At 44.0% G+C, this 22,149-nt stretch overlaps 1 protein-coding gene across 1 annotated transcript; it reads left to right on the top strand.

Annotated features, from left to right (window-relative positions):
* Positions 1–14,385: 14,385 nt before the first annotated feature.
* On the top strand, positions 14,386–18,822 carry SHISA3 (shisa family member 3). Its single transcript, XM_057729058.1, has 2 exons — positions 14,386–14,770; positions 17,360–18,822. Exons 1-2 carry the CDS (start codon positions 14,494–14,496, stop codon positions 17,797–17,799), a joined length of 717 nt encoding a protein of 238 aa, XP_057585041.1. The 5' UTR covers positions 14,386–14,493; the 3' UTR covers positions 17,800–18,822.
* Positions 18,823–22,149: the final 3,327 nt, after the last annotated feature.

A 22,149-nucleotide genomic window follows, 5' to 3' on the forward strand; every position in this document is an offset into this window, starting at 1 on the left:
AAAATGATTTCTACCTAGATACAAGTTATCAGATCCTTTTATTTGGGAGTTGACTTTTCTTCTTTTTACATAACAACTCTCCTCTAGAGGCCAATCATTTTTCAATCCACAACATTTAGTGAGAATTGAGTATTACGCAAGTGTGAATGAAAGAAGAAATCTGCAAAGTCAACTTTAATATACTATATAACCAATCTATTACTGAAAAAAAATTGAGTTTAATTGCAGAAAGAAATATCTAAGGATGAAAATTTAATTCAGTTCTGATCCTTGAAATCTGAGCTTTTTAATTAAAAAAATGAAACTATGGAAAGACACTGCCTCCAACACTAACACGTTTTAGAGTGTCAGCCAGGCTAAGGTGTTCATGATGTCCAGTGTGAAGGGGCTGTTTGAGAAGTCTAATTTTTTAGCTTTCTGCAAATTTGCCAAGTGACTTAAGAACTGTGTGGGGGCCTGGGCTCCCCAAGTAGAAGCTAATCAATATACGAACCCTCAAACTATGTTGGGTGAATTGAGTAAAAACAAAAGAAATATGCTATTTATTGGAAAAAAGGAATCAATCTGAATTTTTGTACCCCATCAATAAAGCAGCCAATTGATGAACTAAATATTTCCCTATCCTCATTGTGCAGCAGACTCATAGTGAGTAGACCACCCAGGGGATGAAATTAGACCCTGGAGTCGGAGAGAGCACAGCACATTGGGCAAGTTACTTAAATTCTGAGTCTTTTCATAGGGCTGATGTGCCCATTAAACAAGGTAACACAGGCAAACAGGTACCATAGTACCTAACACAAAATAGGAACTTAAGCATTATTCAGAAAGACCCTTCACACCAAAAAGTGTATTATAAAATTAACTATTTTGTGACCTTTATAGTCAAAGGAATTTTTAAAAATCTATAGCAAAAGCTTAATTCGATGCAAATAAGTTAATGTTTCATTGACAAAAAAAGTGATCACAAAGTTACCTTTAATGAATCAAAACCCACAAATTCACTAGTAATCAACAATATAAATAAAGTTCTCTTAAAGAGAGTGTTTCTTATGCGAAGAACTTATTTTTCCTTCTTATAATGAAATCTCTGAGGTCTAACTATGCCATCAAGATGTGAGAATATTTTCATTCAATTAACTTAAATTATGTAATGTGAAAATGAATGATGGCTAGGAGGCTGATGGCCAGTGTAATTCTGGTGAGAAATTATATTTCACACATTGGTTTATTTAGTTAGAATTTTCTTTGGGTAATAAAAATAGTGTTATATAAAATTAGTGGTATCTAACCTCACACATACTGCCATAAATGACTCTGGCAAATCCTACCCTCTGAGTGACAGTGACAAGTCTCCCAGAAGGCAATTTTACAGTAAAATAGGGCTATCCCAGACCTGCTCAGAATGACTTGTTTTGGACAGCTGAATATTCCAGACAGCTGATTTAAAGTAACAAAACAGTGACCATTTCAACTATTTGGATTGGAACATTTTCTAATTGTGTCATACACTTATTTTTTTTCTTAAACAGGTTGCATAAGAATTATGATGCAAACTTTTCTCAATGATTATGACTCATTGTGACCTGGATGTTAAGGAATCAGATCCAGATCTTGGTATTTGAATGATTCTCTCCATGTTACTCCTAGATTCACTTTTCTTCTTATGATTGGCTAAAAGCACAAGACATAATAATTCCAATGACCAGCCACAGGACGTTGTTTTGGCAGGGATACTGTCCAGATTAGCAAAGATGAAGGTCTCAGCAGACTAATTTTTTTTTTAAGCTCTTTACACTCTTGTACCAGTTTTTGAGGTACACCAAAGTGAATTAGCTGTATTTATACATATATCCCCATATCCCCTCCCTCCCACGACTCCCTCCCACTCTCCCCGTCTTGGCCCTCTAAGGCATCATCCATCATCAAGTTGACCTCCCTTTGTTATACAGCAACTTCCCACTAGCCATCTATTTTACAGTTGGTAGTGTATATATGTCTATGCTACTCTCTCACTTCATCCCAGCTTCCCCTTCGCCCCCTGCCCTCCCAACCCCGTGTCCTCCAGTCCATTCTCTGCATCTGCATCCTTATTCTTGCCCTGTCACTGGGTTCATCAGTATCATTTTTTTTTTTTTTTTAGATTCCGTATATATGAGTTAGCATACTATATTTATTTTTCTTTTTCTGGCTTACTTCACTCTGTATGACAGACTCTAGGTCTATCCACCTCATTACATATAGCTCCATTTCATTCCTTTTTATGGCTGAGTGATATTGCATTGTATATATATGCCACATCTTCTTTATCCATTCATCTGTTGATCGGCATTTAGGTTGCTTCCATGTCCTGGCTATTGTAAACAGTGCTTCAATAAACATTGTAGTACATGTTGCTTTTTGGATTTTGGTTTTCACATGGTATATGCCCAGTAGTGGGATTACTGGATCATATGGTAGTTCTATTTTTAGTTTTTTAAGGAACCTCCAGACTGTTTTCCATAGTGGCTGTACCAACTTACATTCCAACCAACAGTGCAGGAGAGTTCCCTTTTCTCCACACCCTCTCCAACATTTATTGTTTCTAGATTTTTTGATGACGGCCATTCTGACCAGTGTGAGGTTATACCTCATTGTGGCTTTGACTTGCATTTCTCTAATGATTAGTGATATTGAGCATCTTTTCATGTGTTTGTTAGCCATCTGCATGTCTTCTTTGGAGAAATGTCTATTTAGGTCTTCTGCCCATTTGTGGATTGGGTTATTTGCTTTTTTGGTATTCAGCTGCATGAGCTGCTTGTATATTTTGGAGATTAATCCTTTGGCCGTTGCTTCTTTGGCAAGTATTTTCTCCCATTCTGAGGGTTGTCTTTTAGTCTTGTTTATGGTTTCTTTTGCTGTGCAAAAGCTTTTAAGTTTCGTTAGGTCCCATTTGTTTATCCTTGGTTTTATTTCCATTATTCTAGGAGGTGGGTCAAAAAGGATCTTGCTTTGATGTATGTCATAGAGTGTTCTGCCTATGTTTTCCTCTAAGAGTTTTATAGTGTCTGGCCTTACATTTAGGTCTTTAATCCATTTTGAGTTTATTTTTGTGTATGGTGTTAGGAAGTGTTCTAATTTCATTCTTTGACATGTAGCTGTCCAATTTTCCCAGCACCACTTATTGAAGAGGCTGTCTTTTTTCTATTGTATATTCTTGCCTCCTTTGTCAAAGATAAGGTGCCCGTATGTGCTTGGGTTTACCTCTGAGTTCTCTATTCTATCCCATTGATCTTCCTTTCTATTTTTGTGCCAGTACCATACTGTCTTGATCACTGTGCCCTTGTAGTGTAGTTTGAAGTCAAGAAGCCTAACCACCAACTCCATCTTTCCTTCTCAAGATTGCTTTGGCTATTCGGGGTCTTTTGCGTTTCCATACAAATCGTAAGATTTCTTGCTCTAGTTCTGTGAAAAATGCCATTGGTAATTTGATCGGGATTGCGTTGAATCTGTAAATTGCTTTGGGTAGTACAATCATTTTCACGATGTTGATTCTTCCAATCCAGGAACATGGTATGTCCCTCCATCTGTTTGTGTCATCTTTGATTTCTTTCATCAGTGTCTTCTAGTTTTCTGCATACAGATCTTGTGCCTCCTTAGGCGGGTTTATTCCCAGGTATTTTCTTCTTTTTGTTGTAATGGTAAATGGGAGAGTTTCCTTAATTTCTCTTTCTGCTTTTTCGTTGTTAGTGTGTAGGAATGCAAGAGATTTCTGTGCATTAATTTTGTATCCTGCTACTTTACTAAATTCATCAATCAGTACTAGCAGTTTTCTGGTAGACTCTTTAGGGTTTTCTGTCCGTAATATCATGTCATCTGCAAAGAATGACAATTTTACTTCTTCTTTTCCAATTTGGATTCCTTTTATTTCATTTTCTTCTCTGATTGCTGTGGCTAAAACTTCCAAAACTATATTGAAAAATAATGGTGAGAGTGGGCACCCTTGCCTTGTTCCTGTTCTTAGAGGGAATTCTTTCAGTTTTTCACCATTGAGAATGATGTTAGCTTTTGGTTTTTCATATATGGCTTTTATTATGTTGAGGTAATTTCCTTCTATGCCCATTTTCTGGAGAGCTTTTATCATAAATGGATGTTGAATTTTGTCAGAAGCTTTTTCTGCATTTATTGAAATGATCATATGTTTTTTACCCTTCAATTTGTTGATGTGGTGTATCACATTGATTGATTTGTGTATATTGAAGAATCCTTGCATCCCAGGGATAAACCTCACTTGATCATGGTGTATGATTTTTTTAATGTGCTGTTGAATTCTGTTCACTAGTATTTTGTTGAGGATTTTTGCATCTATATTCATCAGTGATATTGGCCTGTAATTTTCTTTTTTTGTGACATCTTTGCCTGGTTTTGGTATCAGGGTGATGGTGGCCTCGTAGAATGAGTTTGGGAGTGTTCCTCTTTCTTCTATATTTTGGAAGAGTTTGAGAAGGATGGGTGTTAGCTCTTCTCTAGAATTTGCCCGTGAAGCCATCTGGTCCTGGGCTTTTGTGTGTTGGGAGATTTTTAATCACTGCCTCAATTTCCGTACTTGTGTTTGGTCTGTTCATATTTTCTATTTCTTCCTGGTTGAGTCTTGGAAGATTGTATTTTTCTGAGAATTTATCCATTTCTTCCAGGTTATCCAATTTGTTGGCGTATAGTTGCTTGCAGTAGTCTCTCATGATCTTTTGTATTTCTGTGGCGTCAGTTGTTACTTCTCCTTTTTCAATTCTAATTCTGTTGATTTGCGTCTTCTCCCTTTTTTTCCTGATGAGTCTGGCTAATGGTTTATCAATTTTGTTTATCTTCTCCAAGAGCCAGCTTTTAGTTTCATTGATCTTTGCTATTGTTTCCTTCATTTCTTTTTCATTTATTCCTGATCTGATCTTTATGATTTCTTTCCTTGTGTTCACTTTGGGGTTTTTTTGTTCTTCTTTCTCTAATTGTTTTAGGTGTAAGGTTAGGTTGTTTATTCAATATTTTTCTTGTTTCTTGAGGTAGGACTGTATTGCTATCAACTTCCCTCTTAGAACTGCTTTTGCTGTGTCCCATAGGTTTTGGGTTGTTGTGTTTTCATTGCCATTTGTTTCTAGATATTTTTAACTTCCTCTTTGATTTCTTTAATGATTTCTTGGTTGTTTAATAGCGTTTTGTTTAGCCTCCATGCGTTTGTATTTTTTGCAGTTTTTATCCTGTAATTGATATCTAGTCTCGTGGCATTGTGGTCAGAGAAGATTCAGCAGAGTAATTTTGTACCACCTTCTCCTCTTGCATTTTGTGCAAAGTCCTCCATGATCTGGCCTCTGGCATTCAGTGTGTAACCAGGAAAGGAACTCAGCGGATGGGTGAGGAGGCACCCAGAACCATGGCCCTTGTCTTTAGGAGTTTCTGTGGGTCAAGTTGACAGTAGTTTGCAAATCCAGAATGATGTCACTCAAAATGTCCAGGTCACAAACTCATTGTTAGTTCAGGTGTGTGACAGCATTTCTCCTCTATGTACCAACAAGTAGGGAGGGGGTGCTAAAGTCAATAAGTTAAAATTGGCCTTGGTCGCTGCCATTGCTACATTAACTTACATCCTAAATAGGGCGAGAGAGGAAATGAAATTATCTAAATTTTCAAAGGGGATCTAAGGCAGGGCTAGCAAACTGTGGCTTGGAGGACAAATTCAACCTGCTGCCTGTTTATAATCCACAATTAAAGAATGATTTTTATGTTTTTAATGGTTGAAAAAAATCAGAAGAAGAATATTGTAACAATTGAAAATTGCATGAAATTCAAATTCCAGTGTCCATAAATAAAGTTTTATTGGAACATAGCCAGTCCATTCATTTGTGTTCATCTATGGCTGTTTTTATTCTACAACATCAGAGCTGAATAGTTACGACAGGGACCATATGGCCCACAAAGCCTAAAATATTTACTATCAGGCATTTTTTACAGAGAAAGTTTGTTGACCACTGGTCTAGAAGAATAAATTTTCTTTGTCTTCTGCCTAGAGATTTCTTTTTTTTTTTTTTTTTTGGACAGAGAAGTAGGGCTAGTTCCATACTTACAAAAGCCCACCCGCTCTTATAAATAATGATGAGGAATTATTCCAAAATCTCAGGGTGGAAATACCAAGAATGTATATGTGTTTATGTGTACAGAAACTAAGTATTTAAAATACCTAAGTGTATTTCAAGCTTACCACCACATGCGATGATAATTATGAACATAAATTGTTCTTGTAAAAGGATAATATTTATTAAATTATGTCAGTAATTTAAACAACATATCTCAGTTTTTGTAGCCTTTCCTCTAGCCAGCCAAAGGCATCCAATTTCCTCAGGGCGTTCAGAATTTGTTAAAACAAGAAAAAAAGAGAAAGAAAAAGTCAATGTCCAGGTTTAGACTACCAATATGGGATTTTTCTTTTGGGAGTCCATAGAGAGACAATGGTCTGGAGAATCTTGAGGATTTTTAAAATTCCTCTAGCTCTCCTTTACTCATTAAGAGCTATGTCTGTGTGACTTCAGGCTTATGCTAAGTCACTGGTAGAAATAACTCAGTAAATCATGTAAGGGAAGACCTTGACCCACGGGAAAAAGAGAAAGCATCCCCCATTGGGCCCCAATGGAGTATGGGTAACAGCAAGGTACACATTTAAGAAGCAGTTGGTGAGACAAGTGTGTTCCGGTTGCTCCTTTCCAAGCCCAAGTCCCAGAGAAAACAGAGAGATGGGAAGGTGTCAGAAAATTCAGAGTAATGTCAAGAGCAGAGTAGGGTTTGCCCCTTTCTCTTTTTGGGACTCTTGGAAGAGACAGCAATGATGTGTGGTTTTGCTCCAATGTGAGGAAGCCAGTTAAAATGGCAGTGAGGGTGAACAAGCAAAGAGAGAGACTGAGTTAGCATCCTGGAACCTCTCTTGGCATTTGTGTATTGTGGAGGGATCTAAAAGGTCCCTCATACTGAATGGAGAAACATGGAAAATAGCTGATGATGCTGGCTGGCAGGCTTTCTGTCTTGAGGGTGATTTACCCCATAGCCAAGGACCAGGGATCCACGGCCCAAGATAAGGTAGACCTGAGGGGTGGTGGGGGTGGGGAGGGGAGGGTAGAGATATTCACAGCACCAGTGAGAGCCAAGGTGGGGCCAGGAAAGGGAGAATAAATATATCATGTGCTTGCCAACCACAGACTTCTTCAGTGGACCAGCCCGCCCAGCGAAAGGTAACAGTGAAGATCTGGAGAACTGTATGTGCATTCCAGACTCTCTCCTGCCCTGGAGAGCTGAGGCAAGCTGCTTTTCTCCTCCATCCCTTACAGCCAGGGGGAGGACCAGGGGCCAAAACAACCCTGAGAAAGAGATGAACTGCAACTGAATAAATAACTCAGAGGAAGCAGTCTTAAACTAGAAGAGCCTGATACCTTTACTTAACTGCTTTAATTCCATGCATGATTCCTACCCATCCTCCCTCCACATGCATACCTAGCAAGGTCAGGACTGAAGGAGCAGTTGTGGAAAATGGATGGCTACCTCTACTTAGAACACAGAAACAGTAATGTGCTAAATATTTTGATTCTTGTGCTTTATTCACCGTTGTGATGCAATTTTGTTCTAAGCAATGACTTTCAAATGTTTTGATCACACCCCTCAGGTATGCATCAACGAAGATCCAATGCAGCCAATAAATAAATTAATTAAAATCAAAGAATTGCTGAATCCTAGCTTTTTATATACTAAATTGGAATAACCATGCAGCAGCTATAAATGTCATCTCTACTTCAAGCCCAGTTCATGTGGAGAAGCCAAAAAAAGATGCCAAGGATGAGTTTTCTTCTTCTCCTTGATCACAAAAAAATATGTTAAAGAAGTATAGAGTGGAGTAATGCAATAAACAGTTGCATAATATCAGATGGTGGAACAGACAAAGCAGAAAGAATTCCAAAGCACAGTCCTGAAGACAGGATGAAGGGCACATTATGGAGATGACACTGTTGACTCATTTGCTGTAGGAGCGTGTAACATTGAGTTTATTTTCCATGCTGCATATCTGATTGTGTCTGTTATATCCAATTCCTCTGGCTGGTGCCCTCAAAGAACTCACAGCAGGTGTTTGTAAGCCAAGGTCAAGTGTGCATTCTGTATTCCTGAGACAGAGGAAACTTAGTTGACCCACAGGGGTGGAAATTAGGACCTTTGCCTCATTGATCCTCATGTTACCCACAGAGCTAACAAAATACGGGCTATTTAATAAAGGAAAAAACTTAAAAGATACCTTTGACAGCCATTGTATAGCAGCTTTCGAAAGAATTCTGTATGAATTATAAACTTTAAGGGTGACTTAAATTTTTTCAAAACATTCTGTGAGGCTGGTAAGGGTGAGAAGGGGAGTAAGAAAACAGAAATAAGACAAGCACCCACTGTGTTTTCTTTCTGCTCTGTAAACCTTTCCCCCACCAAAAGAACACATGACCGCCAAGCAGCAACTTACCATTTTTCCAGGGTCAGTTCACTTTCCGTGCTGCTCTAAACCCTGCTGAAAGCCAGCTCCTTGGGGAGCCCCAGGAATTGGGGCTGGCCTCTCTTCAGTCTGCAAGCACTCAGAAGGAAATGCCCCTTGCTGAGAAAGGGGTGGCATTGGGGGTGGGGGACGGGAATCCATCTACTGTCAAGGAAATTTCAATTAAATACGGATGCCAATTAATTTAATTTATATTTCTGCATGAAAAATATTCTATTATACATACACTGGAAGGATGCCAGGAGCCCAGGTTAATAAATTACATCTCTACTGACATATTATGGAATCACAGACTAATCGGATACTTATTAAATGCCCACCTGTGCTTGGGGCTACACCTTGTAGAAATCCGGCTGAAATAAGGTCTGTCCAACAGGGCCTGTCCCGACCCTGTGATCATCTGACACCCACCCTTATTCCCTCTGCTCCTAGCTTTGGTGCATGTCTCAGGAGACCAACTCCAAAAATGAACAATCAATATTCAATTGCCAGTGGTTATGAATGGGCACATTGAATGAATAAGGGAATGAATGATGGAGAACTGTAAATAACGCGCTCAAATTAATCAGGGCACAGGCCTATGTTAGCAGGAAACGTACCATGATTATTTCACTATAGATTCAAACCAGCTGGTAGTAGGTAATACCTACTGGTTCTGAAGCCTTTATGCTGAGCTAGACTTGCTATATGTTTTATTTTGAATCCTTACAACAATTCTTCAAGGTAGGAGTTACTCCCTCCCACCCCCTTCATTTTAGAGACAGGGAAGCTGAGGTTTCAGTAAGTGGAAATGACCTTGCTAAAGGTCATGTGAGCAGAAAGAGGCACACTCAAGCCCAGACTTGTCTGACTCAAAAGTGGAAAGTTCTTTCTACTGTGCTGGCCGATTTTCTCTGCAACATAGGTCTATTCTCTTGGACAAGTGTCACCACTGTCTCCATGAGGGACTGGCTGGTGTCTGCCCTATTCTAGGCAGTGCTGACACTCTGGACAGTTCTTGATGAGCTACATTTATAATTAAAGCACCAGTTGACTCTACAAATATCCCCTGCCCTGGAAATTCAACCTGCTCTCCATGGATCCAGCTCCCAGATATTCAACTTGCTGCAGCTTTATGTGGTGGTGAGGTGGGTGTCAGTGGTCGCAAATCCTCAGCCAGTCATCTATTGCTTACAGTTAGTTATTCACTCAACATCTACTGAGCACTCACCATGTACCAGGTGTTCTGCTAGGTCCCAGGATACAAAATGAAAAAGGAGGTCAAACCAATGGAGAAGATAGGGGCCCTGTCACAGAATTACCATGAGGTATGGTAAATGCTTGGAATTACTGAAGGAAATTATTCATTTCATCACTTATGCAATCATTCACTGATTCCCTCTATGACTGTTTATTTACTGAGTCCCTGGGATGAGCCAAGCAACAGGCCTGCTCTACCACGTGTGAGCCAGGGCACCGGTGCAGGCCACCGGTCTGAACCTGCCCACCCTTGCCTTCATCCCATCGCAGGCTCCATCTTGCACTGCAGGGGACCTCTCATGTCCATGTTTGGACACTCTAGGCTGCCTTTACAAGTTTTTTAACTGTCTCCCCCTAGAACCACTTATGATCTGCAACAAGCTTTTGTGAACCCTAGAAGCCAGCTTGGGTCTGTTTGGGTAGGGAGTGCTGAGGTCTTAAGGCCCAGAGGGTGGTAAAGAAAGGGAGGAAAAGGGCTTTGGGTGGGCCTGTCCAGTTGGCTGTATTTATTCATTCCCCTGTGGGTGAGGGCAAGGACAGAGGAGGCCCAGAAGGGTACAGAGGATGGGCCTCAGACCAGCAGCCTCTGCAGCACCTGGGAGCTTGTTGCAAATGCAGAATCTCAGGCTCTTCCCCAGACCTTGGGAATCAAAATCCGCATCTTAACACCCCAGGTGATTCGTATGCACGTTGTGGTTTAAGAAGCCCCGCTCTAAGGGCCCTGTGTCTAATCCCCTCTTCTCAAAGAAGAGTCTGAGGCTAAAGAACAGGGCATGGGGAGGGGCACAGCTTGAGGACGGGCTGCCGGGGTCTGCAAGTACACTTCTGGGCACCTCCTATTGTCTAGTGGCGAATATGTGCCAAAGCAAATTTGAGAAAAAACACCTTTTCGGTAACTCTGATTGATAGGGTCCTGGATTAAGAAATTTATAGTGAGTGATCCAAGCAAGAGAATTCCATCAAGTCACAGGCAAAGTAATTCAAGGAAGGTTAGTGATAATACATCACTCCCGGAAGAAACTGGAGGGATGGTTGAGAAACTTTTTGTTCTCTATTTTATTTCTGGATCCAGTGCACATAGGCTGGAGGGGATTTCCATAGCCAAAGCTAATTGTCCTTTCCTACTTATTTAGTTTTTCACTTTCTGCATTCCACTGGCCTTTTCTCCCCCTACAGCATTTTAGTTCCCCACCCTTTCTGATGTATCCATTTTGTCCTGTTTTTCTTCACTTCTCTGCATTTGCTTTTCTTAAATCTTTCACTCTACTCCAAAGAACATAAAACAAAGAGAAGTGAATGGGACAAGGTTGAAAAATATGGTCTGGTGCCAGTTTCATGCTGCTACAGATTCCTACTAAAACTTAAAAAAATACATATATATATAATTTTTATTCATACATAAAAACAGGAGTTGCATTTCGATTTTGCAAGTACCCTCCCCCAGCTGCAATTATCAGCATACTGCCAATTGTGCTTCAGCTTCTCTATCCTATCTTCACCTCTCCACTTCTCCCCTGTCTTTTATTTCTCCCTTCCCTCCCTCCTTCTCTCCCTCCCTCCCTTCCTTCCTCCCTTCCTTCCTCTCTCTTCTTCCCCCCACTCTCTCTCTTTTTCTGGCATTTATTAAAGCAAATCCCAGACATCCTATCATTTAACTCATTTCCTATAGCATTTCCCGGAGGCAGGGGGGGCCACAAGAGAATGTTAGCTGAGGAAATGATCTCTCACAATTGTGTTCTTCACCAAAATATGGAATTTGTGTTACTGAGATAAGGGAAAATATAGAATTTCTTAAAACCTCTACATAATACCCCAGATGGTGCAGATTTTATTTTCCATCTCCATGTCCTCTCCCTAGAGTCTTTGAGGGAGGTCTATGAGAACTTTTTCATCTTCCTTTACTATTAAAGTAGTAACAGAATAACAGCAACCTTGGATGTTTATAAACCTAAAAGAAGTGTATGTTCTTCTCCTGTTCACAAAGAGCTTCCTGAGAGCAAGGCTTTTGCAGTAGAAAGTTGTCAGTGTAGAACTTGAGGAGATATTCTAGGACAAGATCCCCCTCCCCCACCCACAAAGCCCCAGAGCTGATTGTTGTGATAATGGCACTCAGATCAGGACCACCTAGATAAGAAAGCATGGTGTTCAGTTGCTTTCATGTTCACACACATCAGATCTAAGGAGTATCAAGTAATTTGGAGGTTTGGTTATTTTCCATTAGTAAATATCCAACTACAGTTGAGTAAAATGCCTTCTAAATAAGTCAAATAGACAGGCACTTTGAATGAGGGAATTAATTATAGCTGGTGTCCTAAGGAAAAGAATCCCACTGTGGCATGGGGAATGTAATTAATGGGAGGTAAGTGCCAACAAATCATTCCCTAAAATATTAATGCTATCAAAGAACAGCTGGATAATGAGAGAAACTTGACCCTTGGGGGACTAGTAGAGGTTGCTGTAGAACTTTATGTAGTTGTGATGTCATGGAATTCCTCTAAATTTAACAAAAATAATATTAAGAGGTGTGGTTCTGGGAAAGTTATTAGCAGTAAACATGTCTTTGTAGTTTTATCATCTTATTAGGATCACTATATCTCACTGTTTCTGTGGTTCCACATGACTTTCCACCTTAATTGCTCAGGATTTATACAATCCAAACAACACTCCTTAAAAAAAAAACACTTAAAAAAAAACCCCTTTAGGTCTGGCAAGGGCTTTTTTTTGGTAAGTAAAAACAGAGTACCTAAGAAATTTCTGCAAAAACAATTTCCCATATGCTTAAGTTCTTTAAGTCAAGAAAAACTGTCTCATTGTTTGTTTGTGAATAAAAAAGCCTGAACTTAATTTGGTTTTACTTAATAACATATTATTGTCCCAAGAAATATCTGAGAGCAGTAAAGTTAAATATTTACACAGTGCTATTTAACATCTGAAATGTTGGGCATTATTTTTACATTCTCATAACTAAATGCTAATCCCAATATTTAAAATCAGACATCAGAAGTGATTATTTACTTGGAAAACCGTTTCATTCAGAGCTTAAAAAAAATGCTTCTGTGAACCGACTCGGAACCTCGGGAAGCCGCGGGCGTGGTGAATACTTTCGACCGCGCACTTTTCTGGCTGGTGCGCAGCAAACTTTGTCTTGTTTCACTCCACTTGCCAACCTCTAAATCAGCGACACGGGCATTCAGCGTGTTTGACAAATAAGTGGAGATACGCGGAACGTATTCGTACGTACCAATAAACGATGACAGGAAGTTCAGGATGCCGTAAAAATAAATTCTTGAGCCCAGGTTTCACATAACTCCAGTTTCAGGAGGCGCTTACGCCGCTAAAGGAGCAGTGCCCCCGAAAATAGCACACGGGGGACACATCATTTAAATAAATGTGTTTCTTTGCCCGAGCAGAAGTTCAGATCTGCTCAATTATCATTAATTTTGTTCTTTTATTTCCTTTGCGGGCGAGAATGGAGAAGCCGTGCTCTTTGAGGTTTTGCGAGCTGCCCTCGGCAGGCGGAGGTGACCGACGATTCTTCACCCGGTGGCGCTCAGGTTAAGGGGGCGGGGGAGAGTGCGAGTGTGTGTACATGTGTGAAAATGTGCCGTCCCTTCTGGAAAAAGTGGTAACTTAGGTGGAAAACTCAGCGCAAATACTGGCGGGCCCTAAAAATGATGCTCTCCGTCCGGAAGCCTTAGAACAGGTGTCCCAGGAACGAGGTCAGATGTGTGCGACAGGGGACAGGAGATTCTACAAACCTCAGTTACCGAGTTCGTTTTCAATTACATCCCTAAAAAGCCCAACCCGGCCTCCACCCGCGCGCCAACGCGCGTGGATGGACGCAGAGACCCGGCGGCCCTGGCCCCCTGCGGAGTTTGCTGGGCTGTGCGGGAGCTGCGAGGTGTGCGTGGGGAGGGCCTGATCCCCCCGGTTTCGGGTCCAGTCCTGGGGGAGCGCGGTGGGCGGGGGTGGCCGGGGAAAGGCGGAGGAGGGCGCGCGAACCAGAGGGCGCACTGGACCCGCGGTCGCGCCGCGCCCGCTGTGATTAGCTCCGGCAGCGCGACCCGGGAGGCGGACTCTCTTCACCCTCGCGCTCTCCCCCTCCCTCTTCCTTTTTAAAGGACGCCGTGCAGGCAGAGCTGTCAGCAACCGGGAGGCCGTTTGTACTTGGCCGCGGCCAGGCCGACTTCCAGCTCCCGTGACAGACAGGGGCGGGGGCTTGAGGGGCCGCCTGCCGCGGGGCTCCGCACGAGGGCATCTCATTCTCCTGGCTTCGGGCCGCGCTCTGCACCCGGCGGCCGCCGCAGGTCGGGGTGCTGCGCAGCCCGGGAGTTGCCAGGCCCGGGCGCGATGGCTCCCGTGAGCAGTGGGGCGGGAGGCGGCCGAGGGCTGGACGCGCCCCTCGCGCCGGGAGCGTTATGAGCCGGGCAGACGGCCGCAGCAGCAGCCCCAGCCGCAGCCTCGGCCGGCGCCTCCCGCGGGCCCTTGCCAACTCGCCCCCGCGCACCATGCCGACCCCCGGCCTGCGGAGCCCACCGCGCGGCCCCTTCCTCCTCCCTGGCCCCCGCTAACCCTCGCGGGAGTGGTTCTGGCCGCCGGGGCAGCCGCCCAGGCCGCGCCCCGGGGGAGGCGGAACCGCGGGGCGCCGGGAACCCCTGCCCAGCCCTTCGCTCTCCAGCCGCGTCCCCCTCCGGCCTCCCAGCGCGTCCGCGGCGATGGGGGCGCTGCTGGCGCTCTGCCTCCTCTTGGGCTGGCTGCGCGGGGGTCCGGCAGACGCCCAGCAGTCCGGAGAGTACTGCCACGGCTGGGTGGACGTGCAGGGCAACTACCACGAGGGCTTCCAGTGCCCGGAGGACTTCGACACGCTGGACGCCACCATCTGCTGCGGCTCCTGCGCGCTGCGCTACTGCTGCGCCGCGGCCGACGCCAGGCTGGAGCAGGGCGGCTGCACCAATGACCGCGGCGAGCTGGAGCACTCCGGCATCACGGCGCGTGAGTGCGGGCCCGAGGGGGACAGACCCCGCCGGGCCGCCCGGGCTGCAGCGCGCGCCGGCTGGTGTGCGCGTGGACAGGCGCGCCGGGCTCTCGCGGGTCTGCGCAAAGGGAACGCTAGAGGTGGGGGGATCGAGGGAGGAACGGGTGGTCGCGTTTCAGGTCAGTGGTCCTATTCCTTTGCAGTCCCGATTCCCGCCACACGCGGTCTCCCCGGGTCTGCCCAGGAGAAAGTTTTCAAGGGACAGTGAGGACCGCGGGGCTTGCACCTGGTGACCCCGGGGAAGAGAGGGGGAGCCTCGGGCGCTCGCGACTTTGCAAAGAAGGGCTGTGGGGGCAGCGCCAGGCTGGACTTGGGTTTTCGAGGGCGGTGAGGGTTCCCCACGGCGCGCCCTGGGCGCTCCGGGAGCTTTGAGAAGTGCCGAAGGCGCCGGGGACGCAGCTCTTGGGGCGCGCTTATCTTTAGCCCCGAGGGGTAAGGAACTTCAGCCACTTTGCTGCTGTTGTTGTTGTCGTTGGACTTTTGGTAGCGTTTATAAGCCGATGCCCCATTCTCCTGACTTCCTTTCATGCCTCTGCATCGAATTACCCTCTCTGGCCCACCCCCTATTGTCACGCTTTTCAGAAATGCCCAGGTCCTCAAGCTGGAGATTTAGAAACCCGGATCGCAGGGGCTTCCCCGCCCCCTATTCTCACGTCGGAAAACACGGGTCAAATTTCCGCTCACTTCAGAGCGGAATAAATCACGACCCCAGCAGAGGAACTTTACACCTTTAAAAAAAAAAAAAGCTTTCCACCTGAATCGGAACTTCAGGGAAACCCTTCAGAGCTCCAGGCGATCGTTTTATGGCCGGGAAACCGGAGGAGCGGGCGGAGCTAAGGGCCGCGACACCCCAGAACTCCAGAGAGGGGGTCTGAGGTCGGCGAAAACGGTCCCCGGGAAAGGCGGGGAGAGGCGGGAGAGATAGTTAACGGTGCTGTAGCCTCGGTCCCCTGAGACTGACCACCTAGAGGAAAGCGGGGGGCCTGTCCTTCCTTAGAACTCCGTTAGACTTTCAAGGACTTTAACTTTGGAGGGAAAAATACCAGTCTAGAGGATTGGGGAAGAGGTTTCTGGGGAAAAGATGTTCAGTAGAAAGTAGAGAACGCAAGGCCCCGCCGGCCTGTTAGGAAAATACAAGCTCTTTCCGTGGCTTTACTCCACTCACCCTGGGGGGACCCGGTGGCTCTCTGCAGAGTAAGTCTAAGTGGCAGGTCTACAGAAGGGACTCCATCCCGGCCTCCCTACCGTGCTCTGCAGCAGAGGAGGGAGCAGTCTCCTCACTCGCCGAGGCTGGGATCTGGCAAAGTCTCAGGACCGCGGCGCTCTCACTTGCCAGCTTGTAACCTTGGGCAAGGGACTTATCTGCTCTGGGCCTCTTCTCAACTCTAAACTGGCCCTGTTGCTCATAGAGGAGTTAGGTTGTGGATTAAATGTGTGTGGATGCTTAGCAAGGTGCTGAGTAAGTAGTCACTTTAGACTTGCCTTCCACAGGATGCTACTAAATGGGGCAGAAACGGGAGCCCACAGATCTAGGGGTGGGTAAATTACCTGTCACTCACTGCCTGTCTTTGGGAAAGTCAACAACTCAACAATGTGTTTTCACATCTAGAAAATAGAGTGTATCACGCCCATCTCACAGGGTCTCCATGAATCTGACAATAAATGCAAAAGAGCCAGGCACACAGAAGGGCCTTCATCAGTGCAGTCTTGCTTTCATCTACCTCTGAGCCAGAGGTTTGCATCCAAGTGTGGCTCTGTCAGGCAGGGGACACACCTGGAGGATTGGCCGGGGGTGCCTCTGGGGTGGGAAATTTTATGTCTGCCTTGTAGAGAGAGAAGGAAACCGGGGTCAACTCTGTCTGAGGGGTGATCTCCCAGCAAGTCTGGTTCATTAACACCAAGTACTGCCTCATGGTCTATCTAAGGTTCAGCCTGACCTTCCCAGAATTTGGGTGGGAATCGAGAGGCAGAAGCCTGGCAGCTGAAGTTTCTGGAAAGAAGTATCCAGTGATGACAATTTGTGATGCAGTAGGAGACAGTTAATTGGGGCCCACTATGGACTTCTTTTATACTGTTCTTTCTGTAGTCTTGTAAATTCCTGGGGGTTTCATTTAACAGGCCCGGCTCTCTTTGCTTAGACTGGAGATTCTTGGATAGGAGATGGATTTTCAGCCTTAGAGCCCTTAAGCGCCCCACCGTGATAAAACTACTAAAACCTGGATTGAAAGCCAGTATTGTAGTAACCCCCCAAACTCACCCTTTCCCTCCCTCCAGTGCGTGAACAGGAGGATAGATTCTGTTCCTTCTGACTTCCAGATGTGCAGTATGGTGGCTAATTGCTAACAGAGTCTACAGTATCAGTTTGCTTCTTCCCTGCTAAGAGCAAGAATAGTCCATCATCACAGTTTGCACTTACCAGTAACAAACGCTGGGAAGCTGGGCTGACAAGGGTGGTAATATGGACCTCCCACCTCCCACCCCTAAGCAGCCCAGAGTTTGGGAGACTCTAGTCTGAGCATCCGTGCCTGTCTGTTTTTGCCTTTTAGAGCCTGTCTACGTTCCCTTCCTGATCGTTGGCTCCATCTTCATTGCCTTCATCATCCTGGGCTCTTTAGTGGCTGTTTATTGCTGCACCTGCTTGAGACCGAAGGAGCCCTCGCAGCAGCCAATCCGCTTCTCGCTCCGCAGCTATCAGACGGAGACCTTGCCCATGATCTTGACCTCCACGAACCTCAGGGCACCTTCCAGGCAGTCCAGCACAGCCACCAGCTCCAGCTCCACGGGGGGCTCCATCCGAAGGTTCTCCTTTGCCAGGGCGGAGCCAGGCTGCCTGGTGCCCTCACCCCCTCCGCCGTACACCACAGGCCACCCAATCCACCTGACCCAGCCGTCTGGTTTCCTGGTGTCACCCCAGTACTTTGCTTACCCGCTCCAGCAGGAGCCCCCGTTGCCCGGGAAGAGCTGTCCAGACTTCAGTTCCAGTTGACAGGCCACAGCTACAGGTCCACCATGTAGTGCAATGGCAGACCCCTGGACGCTGCTGCTGTTGCCACCAGGATTTCTGAGGAAATTTCCCTTGAACCCAGCAACGTCGTGGAGGAAAGCGCCAGGACGATACAGCACCATCTAACCTTGAGGTTCCTGGCTCCAGTCACAGAATGGCCGTGTTAGAGAATTGCTTTCTGGCTTTGAAAACATGGTGACTGTTGCATTTCAATTTATGCGACTTTTATTCAAAAGAGGCAACAGTCCGACTTTAAAATTACAAATTGGCTGAAGATGTTTTCTTGGACAACTCAGCTAACCTGCTTAGAAAAGGTCTACATGTTCTTTTTTCATTATAAGTTTAGTGAGTGATAATACAAATATATGCCTAAATAAGCAAAAAAAGATACCTGATTGTAATTATTGAAGGTTCAACTTAAAAATTAACTGCTAGGTAAACTGAGGGGACAGTGAACAACCTATTTATAATTTGGGGAGCAACTAAGCCGTGAATAATATTAGCATTATGAGAACAGTTACTTTGTAAATTGGTAACTAAATTTTGTTTAAAATATGAGCTTCTTCAGAATACATGATTTCAATAACCACATGAGAAGTTTGTTTTAAATATTTACTTAGATATTCATCGTAACAGAGATCTTATGTAAAAGCATTTCCCCCACCCACCTGAGGGAGTATTTATTGCAGACTTTTTGTTCAGCAACATTTAGTGTTTAAATGAAAGTTGGACAGTTGGTTCTTAAAACATTTGTTTGTAAAATGAGTTATGTACAAATGTAAAGATTTGTAATTTAATGTATTTACCACATTGACGGTACTAATTATTTAGTAGTCACACTGTAATTTTTTGTTAATAATGTGTGGAGTTCAAAGTCCAGCTTTGGCTATAATCAGCTAATATTATGTATCTTACGTGCCACCGAATTCCATGTCTGATGACTAAATATTTGGGCATATATCCTGCTGGATTAGAATAAATAAAATGCTTTATGTTTTCGTGAAATCTCTTTGAAAGTTTAGCTCCAAGTGCCTCATTTTATCTCCTTAATGATACTCTTTGCTATTCAAAAAAGGATATGTCTTTACTTAACACTTCATAATTTGAAATAAAAAAAAAAACCTACATTGATTTTGAATTACATTAGAAAGCTGTTTCCTGCATCAGGACTCTTGAAAGCAGACAAGGAAGTGAATTTTTATAGAGATACCAGCCTGTGGGCTTCAGCCCTCAGATGTGTCATTTGCATAGATTTAAAAATTGGGACACTTCTCATAAGAGTCTGAGTTTTGGCTTCTCGTGGCAGAAAGAGGATATGGCACTGAGGGTCCTGCTCTGCAAGGGGGTCAGGAGGTCCTTTTCAGAGAGGACACTTGCCTTTCGCCAGCCTCCTGTCCGGTCTCCCTCACCTGGCTCATCTCTCTCACTTTTGTTGCCTCCTGGCCCCTGAGGATGTCCTTTGGAAATCCAGATTTATATGAATTCATACTATCATATGTCATCCTCAGTAGCTCTTGTCAAATACAGATACTTAGAGGTGGAATTCTGACCTGAGAAAAGTCACTTGGCCTTGGCCTTGGTTTCCTAGTTGAGGAAACAAGTTGGAAGGTACCGTGCCTTTGCCACTCTGATGGCAGAGGAGCTCTGACTTCTAGTCTCCTGCTTTCTTCTGTAACTAACAGCGGCTTGACTTCCAGGTATCCCTGATTAGGCCAAATAAGGAATAAAGAGAAGGAAGGGAGGGAGGAAGGAAGGGAGGGAGGAAGGGAGGGAGGGAGGAAGGGAGGGAGGGAGGGAGAAAAGGCTGAACATAAAAGGATAAACATCTGTGAGAAGTTCTGGACCTCACCCTGTCTTATTAGGCTGGCTTTACTCATGTTTGTTGCATTCGGCTCCTTTGATATTAAGTTAATCTTTACTGGGAGCTTATGATCAAAATACTGTTCTAAATATTTACATGTACTAACTTATTTTATCCACAAACAATGCAACAGGGAGGTATTATAATTCCTTTTCTACAGATTTGGAAACCAAGGCCATACAGGAGTGAAGTAACTTGCCCAAAGTCCCCCAGCTAGTCACTCCTGGAGCTGTATGCATACCCAGATTCAAACAGCAAGGGAACATCCGCTTGGAGGTTTCGTTGCCTCTCTGCACAAAATCCATGGACAAGTAAAGCGTGAGGCTCAGGGCCTCTCTCCAGGGCAGTGCCTGTCAACTCTTTTGGACCCAATGAGCTCTCCTTAGAACAATATTTTGTGTCATCTCTTTGTCCTAAAATGAAATTCATAGATAACAGTACTTACTACACATATAATTTAAAAAGATCGAGGGCCAGGACAGGGAGGGTGGGAGGGAGTCGCGGGAGGGAGGGGATATGGGGATATATGTATAACTACAGCTGATTCACTTTGGTGTACCTCAAAAGCTGGTACAATACAAGAGTGTAAAGCAATTATATTTCAATGAAGAGCTTAAAAAAAAGAGGATACGTCGTAAAAGTGCTCATCAGAAGAAAAAAAATGTAATTATGAATGGTGATGGATGTTGACATTGTGGTGATCTTTTTGCAACATATGCAAATATCAAATAATTATGTTGTACACCTGAAACTAATGTTACATGGCAATTATTCCTCAATTAAAAAAAAAAGTTTGTTTGCAAAAATAAAAAATAAAAAAAAAGATCAATACAATGTCTTAATGGTAAATACAAAGGAGAAAGAAGAGAGTAATTTATTTCAAAATGTAACAGCTTCAGCAGATTTAACAAAGGATTCACATGAGAATCTCCTCACACAAGAATCATCGAGATGCGATGCGACAGCTCCGAATCCAGATGATGCAGGTTTGCTACACTGGCAGCTCACGCCCCAGAGTTGCCCTGCTGTTAATGTAATTTTTTTTCTCCAAAGTTTGATCTTCTTGTGATTTGCACAGTAGTGCTTTATCTGGAAAATTCAGTGTATATTAAGGCAGTGGGGAAAACACTTTTTCAGTAAGATAGTATTCGTTTTTTCCACTGAAAGGAATGAAGGGATATTTCAAAGTCCTGACCGTGGACGTCAAGTCCTTGTTGGGTGTTCTGTCCCATGCATTGTAGGATCTCTGAAGAACCAAAGTTCCATATCTTGAAAGGTAGTTATGCAAATGATGGATAACATTTATTAAGCACCATGTGTGTGCTATAGGACATGTATCACTTAATCTTCACAAACCAGAAGTCAGGACTATTACCATGCCTGTTTTGCAGATAAAGAAAGCAAAGCAGAAAGGTTGAACACAGTGCCCAAGGTCGACAGTGATAGAGGCAGGGTTTGAATCCAGGCAGTCTGCCTTGAAGCTCTACGTTCTTTATAGTATGTACATAGAAGGCTTAATTTTCTCAGGAACAAAATATCCAACCTACTTTTCAGAAACTCTATTTGGGGACGAGTGATTGACTGTAATACTGTACATACCCTAGAGACAGAGGGGGTTGTCACCATCAATAGGACTGGTGCTACGTTATGAGAACATAGACTCATACAGAGCACAAGCAGAAACACCAGAGGGTGAACATTTCTCCCTTCATACCGGAGCCACTTGAGAGAGCAGAGGGTGATTTTGATGGATTTTGGAGTCATAGTGTCTGGGTTACTTTTCTGGGTCTGTTACCTATAAGCTGAATGACTTCGGGCCACTTACTTTATGTCACTGTGTCTCGGTTTTCTCATTTGTGAAATGGAGATGTTGATGGTACCCTATTGCTGAGGGTTGTCTTGAGGAATCAGAAGTCAGAATCACTGTCTCAAATCACTGGCATTCTAGTGGGGAAGGAGCTGTGCAGTAAGTCCATGATACACAATAGAAAGCAGATGAAATATCCCAGCATATAAATGCAAGGCTGAGCTCTGTGGGACGGCAGATAGATGTAACGCTGATTGGAGTGCAAGGGGCAGAGAAAATGGCCCGACGGTTTGATAGAGTTATTCCCTGGTAATCCACGGCCTCCTTTGATACCTGGCCAACTTCTCCTTATTGCCTGTGACAGAGACCCTCCCACCCTGCACTCATGGCCTGTAATTTATTATCATCTGCTTTAGAAAAATGTACTTAATAAATTTGCTTTAAAATGGTTATTCACTCCAAAGCCAACGAGGTGTATTTTGAATTGTCCAAATGCATAGTTTGTCCCCTCTTATTTTCCCACCTGTTTATTTTTCATTGGTGTTATTCTTAGCTATTCCTCATGGTGGAGAACTTGCCAGATTGACTTAAATCTATAGGAAATTTTCTAAAACCAGATAACCAAAAAGCTTCCTGAAAATTCATACAATTAGGACTATGATAC

The sequence above is a fragment of the Hippopotamus amphibius genome, chromosome 3, assembly GCF_030028045.1.
Source record: "Hippopotamus amphibius kiboko isolate mHipAmp2 chromosome 3, mHipAmp2.hap2, whole genome shotgun sequence".
In the NCBI taxonomy this organism is placed as follows: domain Eukaryota; kingdom Metazoa; phylum Chordata; class Mammalia; order Artiodactyla; family Hippopotamidae; genus Hippopotamus; species Hippopotamus amphibius.